At 36.2% G+C, this 12,133-nt stretch overlaps 1 protein-coding gene across 1 annotated transcript in view; it reads right to left on the bottom strand.

The window, feature by feature from the left end:
* The window catches only part of ajap1 (adherens junctions associated protein 1), a 46,087-nt gene extending 44,413 nt beyond the window's left edge, over positions 1-1,674 (bottom strand). The window contains exon 1 of the mRNA XM_052562604.1: positions 832-1,674. Coding sequence (XP_052418564.1) covers positions 832-860 — 29 coding nt within the window. The 5' untranslated portion in view covers positions 861-1,674. The remainder of the gene's footprint in view (positions 1-831) is intronic.
* Positions 1,675-12,133: the final 10,459 nt, after the last annotated feature.

Genomic DNA, 12,133 nt, shown 5'->3' with positions numbered 1-12,133 from the left:
GTAGTTGCTCAGTTTTCCGTGCTTTTTTGGAATGAGGGTCATCAGTGCCAGGTAACTAGAGACTAGAGTAATGAACATCTGAATGAAAAGTGCTTCCTCTATATGGCTCTTACTCATGAAATGTTGTAATTCTTGATTGTATAGTGTATTTCTTAGCATTTGGCTGACTTTTTGTCCACGTGGAAAGTATAATAAAGATTTGTTACATGAATGTCTGTTTTGAATTGAATCCTATGCTTGCTATGTATGTACTGTAAGTGCTAAGAGCTCCTGTTAATCACAAATAAATCCCTGGCCATTACAGCTCTTCTGATTCTGACTTAACCTGACTTTCCACTGACCAATAGCACACCATCTGAACCTTATGATAAAAATATGAAAAGCATCACAAAAGAGATGTGATTCATGAAATGGCATAGATTTCTTGACCGCACAGAAAATTCTGGCATGGTGTACTGTGTGGTATGTGAGGGTGTGTTTAGCTGATCCTCGACCTAATTTGCGCGCGTCAAGTCTTTGGCTATCGCATCGCGGTTATTTGGCGACCCCTAGCGAGCACTGCGCGAATAACTTCAACTCGATTCGCAATCTTGTTAATTACGAGCCCTATAGTTTTCATACAAACCAGCATCACTTAAAATGTTTCCTAGGAAATATTACCAACTCAGAGCTGTGGGATTTAAGTAAGACGTCGCGTTCAAAACAAGTGAAGTGAAAACAGCATTCGCGCTTCAACTTGCCACAAAACTCTTACAGATGACAGGATTTTGGCAATGTGCGTTTAATGCATTCAGCTCTTAGCTGAGATATCTCAAAAGGGATATTTATTACCTGCGTGTGAAACACCGTTTCAGCCACATTTTTCCAGACAACAATTCCGAATCAGTCCTCCTGGTATTCGTCCATTTATGCGTTCCAACAAACGTCGACGCTCGAGCGTTATGGTCACCTTAAGTTAGACACCTTACTCCAAATGTTACGGATGCTAGCATTCTAATGTTATATATCCCGAGAAACCGACAGCTTGAAATAGCTCCACGTCTCTCCAGAGCGAGGACTGGGCGAAGTATTCACGAAAAACAAGGACGCGTCTTGTCCCCTTTTTAGTTGCTCGCCGTTTTTCTCCTCAGAAGTGCGCACGGATGTGCAGAGCGACCCAGCGGCAGCGTGGGCAGCTGGACGGCTCAGTCGCTTCTCAACTGCCGCCTTCTTTCACATTCACAAGTTCGTCTTGATTATACTCCACTGGAAGAAAAAAAAAAGTCAAGAAGCAATGGGAACCAGGCGGCAAGGTGACAGCGTCAACATCGCCCGTGCGCTGCGCTCGCGGTCACCGCGCACTTTCTCTACATTGTTATGAGACCGAGCGCAGACTAAAACGCAAGATAAAACATCGAGATTTCCGTGGCGCAAAACCATGTCCTACATTGGCTGAAGAAGCTCTTCGATAGTTCTCGCAATCTTTTTACAGCTCGGATAAATTAGTGACGCGAAAATAACCAAGTAAAGTGAGGAATGAAACACCACTTCACGGACGCGCGTGATGAGTGGAGAGCGTGAAAGCGACGCTAGTCATTTGGATAGATAGATAGATAGATAGATAGTGTTATCACCACTGTGCGCGCTATCCACCCTCACTGCTTCTCTTTCTCTCTCCCCTACTCTCTCTCTCTCCTTTCCTCCTCCGTCTGACTAACAACCTGCCAGTCCTGCTTTAGCTGACAAACCCGTGACGTCATTTTAAAGTAAAATATGTAACATTTCAGACATCCTTCCCCCTGTTTCCCTCAGAGGAGTTCATCCGAACCCAATTCTATCTCAATCTCTGCTCGCCGAGATAAATCAGTCTGCATATGGGCTATGAAAAGCGCACAGCACTTTCCACTAAGGGGGAGATCAGTTTCTCATCCCAAGGTTAATACAGTGTCTAGTGGGTTTACTGAAGCACTAGAGCCATATCCTGCAAATTACATGAGCGCGTAATGCCACATTTTTCTTCCTTGTGGAACACAGAAACTCTTTTTTTTGTTGTTAAGATGATTGATCTTCCACTCCAATTTACCATAAGAAGAAAGAGACAGCAGTGGCATTGAATGGTTGAATTCCTGTTTATTTCACAGGAATGGCTTTAGCTCTCTGAAAAGGAATAAAAACTCTGTCTGTAGTCTGTCAGGCAGCAGGAAAGCTCATTAAGCTGGTGCATTTGAGAGAAGGGCTTTGTGAAAACAGTCCTGATGAAAAAAATACATTCCTGGAAAACACTAGCTTGAGTAGAGGTTATGAAGTGTCACATTTTGCCTTCATTGTGGGGCCCAAACAGTCCCCACAAGGATAGTTAAACCTATCACAAACATTGTGTTGACCAGCTAACGGTCCCCACGAGAAAACGGCTAAATAAACACAATAAATAATGTCTTCATAAAAATCTAAAAATACAAAAAGGTTTGTGCAAAGCTTACGCCGGAGGCTAAGGGAAAGAAAATATAATTAGCTCAATATAAAAAACAATAGAATAACAACAGAATAGCAGGCTTATATGTGTATTGCTTTCTACCGCAGATAAGCAGAGTTTAAAAGACGTATTTCCTGAAAGAGGGACATGGAAGGTTTACAGCATCTGTGATCATCGAGGAAAGCTGTTTTAAAATGTGCCAGTATAAATGGGGTGTGTGTGTGGAAATAGAAAATGAAGAGATAAATAAGTGTCATTAAAGAGCAGTACGGCATATCAAATCCAGCCTTAACAGCAAATGTTCAGCAGCTTCCAGCAGCTCTGCATTTTATTGCCATTACTGGAAATGCATTTTGGGGAAGTTACATTTCTTAGCATCTGTAATAAGGTCATTTACTGTATGCATTTAAAGATCTTATACCTGATATATTGGGGGGGGGGGGGTACATTTGTTGTATAATCTGTCAGATCAATGCATTTAACTATATATTGCATGCAATTGTATTATTTAACACTTTTATGTGTTTAATTCATGCTGAAAAAGAACAAAATCACACAAGTTGAGAATCTTTATTCTGCGTGTGGAAAGCTACCAGACAGACAGTCATTTCACTTGCTGTAAAACATGAAATCCTAGCAGTTCTTAGAAAACAGTTGCGCAGTTTTGCTGAGTGAGTTATTCATAACGTTCTGTATGTATCAGGCTGGGTATTTACTCACACGGGATTACTGTGTAATCCTTACACTGATGATTTAAGCCTCCAATGTAAAGACCCTTAAATGCTGACGCAAAATAGTATTTGGTCAACGACATCGGCCAAAGCCATTCCAGGTTCAATAACAATTTGGACATTTGGCTAACCTGTAATAATTAGATAACTGTAATGAGTTAAACTTGTCAAGAAACGGAGGTCTTATATGTCTTGCTTTAATTGAGCTATTACTTCAGCTTCAGACAATTGTATTATCATATGCAAATAAAGGGGAGTTCAGAGTGTATTGTCTTTAGTAATTAGCCGAAACTGCATTCATTTAGCTGCTTATGCTTTAAAATGCTGAGGGTCAAGACCAAGGGTTAGTCTGAGTAAGTGTATATTGTCAGGAAGGTCAAAGGTTAGGGCATCAACATGGGAATTTCTCGTCTTGAATTTTAAGCACAGGTTATGCTAATGAATGAAAGTTTTGGTGGATTCTTTTATTTTAAACCTGCAGCTGCAGGAGTTTTCAGCTTTAGTTGTTTTATGATGATTAGATTTTTCGAGACAGGCCAAGAAAGAGATTGCAGATATTGAATCACTGTTCTCTGCACTGTCCATAGGAGCCCAATGTGATTTACACAACTAAGACATGTTGATGGGATCAACATTCTATCAATCAAATCTCTCACCCTAGCCGAGCCGCCCACTATACATACACTGACCGCCTGAGGCATATTGCAAAACAGACAAGTCAATCTTATTCTATGTTTCTATGCAATTTTCAACAGTCTGCAATAGTCCATCTAAAAATAAAGTTGAGAAAGGTACATGGTTGATTCAGTGAGCGCTATGTTGTTCATGTGGGCTATACAGACCTATCCTGCAGGTGCGTCTTGGCCAGAATAATCTGCAAAGTTGTTTATCCATGCCCTAATTGTGTAAAGCATGTTAAGCATCCTCAGAAAATAATTTTAACCCAAAATCAAACAGCTATTCAATACTCTTAATTTTCAACCTTAATGTTTTTATGTTTCTGTACCACCAACCTATCTGACCCTATGCCCCATAATCCTAAATCATCATTCACTGTGACCAAAAGGCCAAAACTGATTTCTTTCAGAATCAGAAATTCGCTGCTCTATGTCTCAAATATCTATCAAATACACTGAAAACCAATATATTCTACTTTAAAACTCACCCCAATCTGGTTTTGAAAGAAGTCTCTTGTGCTCATCAGGGCTGCATTTATTTGATTAAAAACACAATAAAAACGGCAATATTGTATCACTGGATCAAATGCAAATTCATGCACAATGGCTTCACCTAAACATTACATATGTTTTAGATTCAGTTCACTAGTACCACCTAGTTAGCATATGCCAGACCTCAGTTCCTCAACTGTCAGTTCATAAATGAGATACTCAATACATCAAGGCATGTTTAGATTTTGAGGAGCTAATCAATGCTCTATATTTAGAACTGTAAAACTACATGATGATTTATTGATCCTTCTCCTGTTAGTTTAGTAGCAGAACGCCTTGAAACCAACATAATATTTGGCCAGGGTCCAATCAATATTCGGGTACAATATGACAATCCTTTTTTTCAAAAGGTACAGGAATAAGTAGAACACTTATAATTCAAAGAAAGAGTCCCTGGTCATTCCTCTTTAGTGAAAACATGAGCTGTATTTCTATTTATTTCTATAACTAATAATTGTTTTGTTCATACAGCAGAACGGTGAGCCTGGGACCTCTCAAGGAACGCTCTGCTTTATATGCTCAATATTCTCAATATTCACAGCTGTTAAAAACCCCTTGAAAGGTGGAATAATTGCAAATCACTTTGAACACAACATGAGACACAAATAGCTGCCACAACAATAAGACAGTGACCATGACAACCGGACTGAAGAGAGGACATCTCCTCTATCTGATAGTGAAACACTGGAGATGAGAAAAACAAGAGGGCCTGTTTCAGCACAATGAGCTGTGAGACCGAGATAGTTAACAGGACAATGGGGACCCAAAGGGCTTATTTGCCAGTTTTAGTCATTACTCTGGCAGTCCATAAAACTCTTTGAAGTTTAGGTTTGATAGATCGGTCTGCAGAAAGTACCAGAATGTTCCCAATGATAATGCTGGAGATACTAGACTTAAAGGGATCCATTGTGAAAAAGAAGTGTTTTAGCATAAGAGAACTTATATACTTATACACTTAAAATAATATGCTTACTGAATGTATTGTTAGTTAATTAGCGTATTAAAATGCAAGAGTGCTTTTTTGACCCACTTTAGAACTTTATATGTAATTGAATAATTATGTTGTCTCTGAAACATGGTTAAAGTTTACTGTCGAATATTGGCAAGAATTTATGGTAAACTATATACAGTACTTCTCTATCATTTCTATTGAAACGTGTATGTAATGTATTTAAATTGATTTATAATGACACATTTGCAAATTAGTGAATTTAAAAATATTAACTTTACATTTTTTATCAAATAACACTTATCATAATCAAGTATTTTACATTTGTTTTAGTATGTTAGTAAATAATTTTTTTTTAAAGCATGACAAAAGATTACTAAAACATTTAATTCTTTATTTTGGCATTACAGTCCACTTTTTAAAAGTGTACCTAAGTTTGTTAATAAATAATCGTGAATAATTTTCTTTAAATACACATAAGTGGCTTTTAATTTGAAATTATATTAGATATTAATTTATTATAAGTACTCTACAAGTGCATTTTCAATATAATTAAGCACACTTCTTGTTCAAAAGGCATAGTTCACATCATATTGTTCTAAATCTGTCAAATAATTTTTCTTTTTCTGCGTGACACAAAAGAAGATATTCTTGAGCATATTCTTTTGTCCATACAATGAAAGTCAGCAGGGTCCAAAACAACACTGGACCCCCACTTACTTTCAATGTATAGACAAAAATACAATCTTTTTTATTCTACCAAAGAAAGCAAGTAAACAACATGAATAAATAATGACTTTTAATTCCTGAGTGAAAAATACATTGAATAGGCTTATAGTTTTTTAGTAACAACCCTTTTCTGCAGCACCTTGAATAAAAACTGTGACTAAAGAATAAATATCAATATGCACACCAATAAAGTAGTCTTGAATAGGTACTTGAGCAACAGATGGTATTATTTAGTACACACCCGAGAATCCATTTAACTATTTCAGGTGTTCATGGGGAAAAATACAGAGTGAAGAATTTTTTTAAGTGTCTCAGCAACTTCAACTCAAAGAAAGCTCATTTTTCACTAGTCATTCTGCGAACAGTAAAGCTTTCAGTTCAACAGCCACTTATCAACAAACCGCTTAAGAGTAACAGGCCCGCAATAAGCCCCAACTTGAGTCTTACCCTCCAGACAAAAACACACAGACTGCTCAAATGATATTTGATGCACAGAGCTCTCGTTCAGGCAGTCAGAGACTTCTATAAGAGGATGATGGGAAGAATCACAGGTGATAGACAGCACATAAAAGGGACAAAATATAAAACAGGACGACAGGGACACAGTGAACGAGAAAGTGGAGCCAAATGAGGAGGTGTGCACCCTGGCCTTGTGCATTCATTCACTGCTCATCTATACTCCCAAGGGCAAGACATGACATCTTACAACCCCACTTTGAAATACACTGCCATCTACAGATGCACAATTTGGTACACACTGTAGCTGAATATTTACTTTTGGGTATTTGTATTTCTGTCTGCACACATCAGGTCAGGTGTATGTTTGATTTAAAAGCCGATCTGAGAACTCATAAACATGTAGACACTGATATGGACACATATTGCATACAACCTTCAGCCATATGAGTGGAGAGAATGTCAGCCGCACACAATTTCAATAATCTCATCTCCTGTCTGTGGAGGTGGACCTCACATTTCAACAAATTCTGATGTTGTCATTGATTAAGATTCCTGACAAGGCCTCTGGAGTCTGGAGTGTAACACAGTTCTCACCTGGGAAGGGTCTGAACGCTGAAGAGTAGAAAAAGTCATTGCTATGGAAACAGGCATAATACTGAAAGAAGAAATTCAGTTAAAAAAAAAAAGAATAAAAAAAAAAAAAACCCAGAATGAGGCAGATTACAGGGTGCGTTCAGGTCAGCAGAATCTTTGGGAATAAAAAAATACACAAAGAGACCAAGAGCCGTTCTGCCTGACCTGCGTGGTCACTCTGACAAATGTACTAATTTATGTGCATAGGTGACACTTTGATATACTCCTAGTCTAGTTACTGGGATGGAAAGAGTTTATTTGTTGAAATGCTTGGAAGACGAAAAAAATAAAAACATTAAGTAGCCTATAAAATAAAAAGGAAAATTTACACTTCCTGCTACAGTGGATATTTTACAGAGTACACAATTTATGCATAGGCACATACATCAAAATCTAAATAAAACAATACCACAATTATGGCTCACATGTGGCATGATTTTACAAGGGTAATCTACCATTAAGTAACCCTCTACATTTAAAAAAAAATGTAAAAAAAAATAAAGTGCTATGAAAGGAATAAATGACATTTTAAATATAGAAAATTATAAACAGTTATTTTATAATGTAATATTATTTCATAATTTAAATGTTTATCCTTTATTTTTGATCAAATAAACACAGCCTTGGTGAGCATAAGATACTTATTAAAAAAATAATAATAATACTTGCCAACCCCAAACTTTTGAATGGTAGTATATGCATAATATATACATACAGTATATATTTATTAAAAGCATAGCTGTTTACTTTGTGATGATAGCATGCAACTGATGCATCTATTTCATAATGCTCATGGAGAGCTTTTCTAAAAGTCTTTGAAAGCAGCTGAAAGCAGATCCCACTAAAACACTCAGAAAATGCAGGTGGAACATGCTGCTGTTGTTTTATCTTTTATAAAACAGCTCTTAGGTAAGATTCAAAACCACCACAGCAAAAACATTTTCTTACACAGTATTCATCTAAATTTCCAGTAATTTTTTTAAACATTCTCAAAATAGGATAAATTTACCAGCGAAGAAAAGTTGCACACAATATAAAGACTTGAAATCTCTCAAATATTTCCTGCATCAAATTATTTAAAGATATTTTTTCTACGCATAAATTAAACTACATGTAGTTTGCATTAAATACTTCTTTCTATTCAGTCTATACATTCTGTTATTTTGAAGACCAAACGATAACTGACACTTACTGTCACCATATGTTTTATTGTTGTGGCTAATGTGACAGTGTGATGGCAAATGGGAGTGTTTAGGTGTTTGTTATCCATAATGGGCTGCAAATTACTGCAATTACACATCACACTTTTAATTTATCAGAAACAATTATTTTATTATATACTTACTGTGAGAGTAAACGCTTAAAGCTAATAGATCTCTAATAGAACAGCCTGCATATTCAGTGTAATTTCATTATGGGTTCAAAAGGTGAAATTTGATATTTACATCCAAAGATTACTACTGTATGTGTCACTGCAAATGATCGACAGGAGCCGATATCACCAGCCTGTATGTGTTCGTTTCATGGACTTGAGCCAGAGACTATATCACTGAAACAGGGGAGGAAGAAATCTGTGCATCTATTTTAATACAGCTACAGGGGAAACACCCATTAACCCTCTGTCTTGTCACATCCTCTCTTCTTTTCTTCCATCTGACAGCTCACTTGTCCTTTATCGCTTCAAAAATGAATCTGAAGTGTGTGCTGAAGAACTCAAAATGCAAGGAAGGCAATAACAAGAGGTTCCCTGATGTATCTAAGCAATAAACATGCTCATTCGAATGCCTTGGGTGAGATTGCACACGGTTATTAGATGTATTTGTATATTTAAATAGATCATTAGTGACCTTTTTCATCCATTTGAGGGGAAGCATAAGACAGAATAGATGCATTTAAGTAAAAGAGAGAGACAGTGATTGACACGTTTTCTCTGAACTCGCATTCCTAACATGTGCTCACACCGTTTGGGTTAACAGGTTGTATAGTGCTTCTTCTTACTCTTCCCGTGGCCTTTGCGGTCAGGTTCAACATGCCGGCAGCGGCTGCTCTATCTCTGGGTTCACCTCTGAGACCCAAGTCTTTTTCCTGTCCTGACACTTTATGAGATCTGAGTGTGAAAGCACCAGCCCTTTTCCAAATGACCCCAAGTCTACCTCTGTCCCTTTCAGCCCTCATCTTACCATCTGTAAATTTCGTCAGACCTTAATGTGTGTTTTGTTATAGGAGGTGTCGGAAAAGAGAGAGAGATGTGAGGCTTAGTTTTCAAAAACAGACCTTAAAGGCAAATTATGTAATTTCTGTATCACAGGACTGCAAAATCAATGACTGTTTTCTGACAAATTTCCTGAAAGCTATTCTTCAAGTGCAAAAAAATATATATTTTAAAAATAACAGCACCTTAAAATAGCATGAATAGCATGAATAGCATGAATAGCATGAAATAATGCAGATTTAGCTGTGTTTCCTTCATATATAATAAATAGCTGCTGCTTTGGGCATGTACGCTATTTTGTAGCTTATCATGCTCTATATCTCGATAGAGAAAACCCTAATTCAAAAAGCTCCTGAAGGTTTACAGCAGTTGCACAAAATCAGCTATATTTTCAAAGAAGGCTGACATTCAGCTCATACATATTGAAGAATTCTTAGCAGAAGAGAATCTGTTATGCAATTAAGAGTTGGCCAATCAAGATGTTTTTCTTTTTATGTAAATTCAGTCATTTTAAAGTTAGAAAGAAACTCATATTAAAATCGTCTGTTAAGCTTGATGTGATAACATCCACCAGTATCCTAAGGCGTATACTCAATACTTAATATGATGTATATGCAAGAGTTTGAGGAAGATTTTATGTGATGATGAATTGTCTAAAACTATTGGACTAATGCAAATCCTTGTTAAAAATATACTTTAGATCAAGCTATATTCAAAACTCTAATATTTATAAGAAAAATATATACAATTAAAAACATTTTTAAAATATATAAAATACTGTATATGATAAAAAAATATTTTATTATGAATTCAATAAATTCAATCTAGATTATAAGTAATCATTAAAATATTAAAGGGGCTATATTATATAAAATATGGATTTTATTGTATGAATAAAGTTATTATTATAATTTGTATTTTTATTCTATCTAAAATTCTGTTTAAATTATTTTCAATAAAAACATAAAATAACTAAATAAATACAAAACAATAATAATAATTCCATTCAAATCATAGGAGGAAAAAATACTTTTAGAACTCACAACTTCCTCTCAGAGGAAGACCTGAAATATTATTCATTGTTGACAAGCTCGGCCGTCCCAGCTACTGAGAGGTAATAAGGATGAAGTAGGATCAAGGTTTGACTGGATAATATTTTAAACACCCAAGTCTAAATCAAGTTCCTTTCGGCTCACTATGAACAGCCATTGCATTCTAGTCAGAAAACTAAACGTGATGCTGATTTACGTCAAAACAGCAATTTATTAAGTTTAGCTCAGTGACTACAGAGTGCACCACACACACTGCAAACTCTATTGTTCTCAATGAAGAAAGTATCAAAGGAGACAAGATGAATGCCAAGGAGATGGGTTAGGACTCTGGTGAACACCATTCAAATAACAATCCCTCATAATCTCTAAAAAATAAAAAATAAACTGTTTAAAGCACGTGATGTTTAACTGTGAACAGTCCACATCTCTCTCTTTCTCCCTCTCTGACAGGAGCTGGGTGAATGAGGTGTATGGCTAAAGTTATAAACCAGAGATGATCACTCTCTTTCCTACATTCACACGCACACACTGACAGGCTCCTTTCTAAATGTCAACCTCAGAAAGGATGGGGTTAGAGAAAGAGTGAAAATGAGTCGGGCGGGCTGGTATAGAAAAAGAATGAGAACGAAAGACAGGGCGAGAGAGAGAGAATGAAAGGGAAAGTTCATGCTAAGAGTGCCTTAAATCTATGCCGTGACATTTTTTATAGCTTTTCGGGGAATGATTTAGTTGAGCCTAACAGTATGACCTGTGGACTACAGCAATGAATTGAAACTAATTCAATCTCTATGACTGTCCTCCCACTTTTCCCCCACTTTTTTCTTTCTGGACTGTAGATCTGATACGTAAGGCAAGTTGTTTAACAACACATGCTGAAAAACACATAGGTTGTGTTTGGCTGCTGGTCGTCATGTGTTGGTTAATGGACAGGATTCTTAAGGGGAGTGGTGGGGGTACAATGCTGTTACATGCATTCAGAGTTGTTTACACTGTTAAAGAGTTGGATTAGCACACCTCCAGGAGCTGAATGTAAAGCTGTATCTTTCTTTTATAAACATGGTAAGACTTGGAGACATGGAGATATGAAGGATGCAGTACTACTCTATAGGTACTCAAGAGAAGCTAAAACTGTGTGTGTTATGCACCATTTAAAGGAATAGATCACCCAAAACTACAACTACAATAACATTGGACTGAAGCTTTCAAACTTCAAAAAGGATGTGAAAATAAAATATCATACAATTTATACAAACTTGAAGCTGAAATTTATTGTTAACTGGTGTGAATGAGTCACTTAGTCATTAATAATATTAAAAAATTATATTTATAAAGCACCCTTCACACACTCAAAACATTACAGTACAACATAAAAAGTAAAAAATACCTCAAAGAGAGATAATAAAATAAATTGCAACAATATATTGAATCAATGATTCAAATCACAATTCATTGCTTAATTTAGTGAATGAGTTATTTACAATAAGTTATGTAATATATAAGTAAATAATATATGTTATGTTGATATATTTAGTGCATGTGTTATATGAACCATTTTTATGATTTTTTCTTTTTAAAAATCATAATAATTGTAGAGCCTTTTTGAAGGCTTAAAGCTTCAGTTCATTGTAATTGCAAAGAGAGAATAAAACATATGGGTTCATATGAGGCATAGGGCTTCAAATGACCA

This window comes from Carassius gibelio, chromosome B8 (genome assembly GCF_023724105.1).
Source record: "Carassius gibelio isolate Cgi1373 ecotype wild population from Czech Republic chromosome B8, carGib1.2-hapl.c, whole genome shotgun sequence".
In the NCBI taxonomy this organism is placed as follows: Eukaryota; Metazoa; Chordata; class Actinopteri; order Cypriniformes; family Cyprinidae; genus Carassius; species Carassius gibelio.
This window is presented reverse-complemented; position numbering and strand designations above follow the sequence as displayed.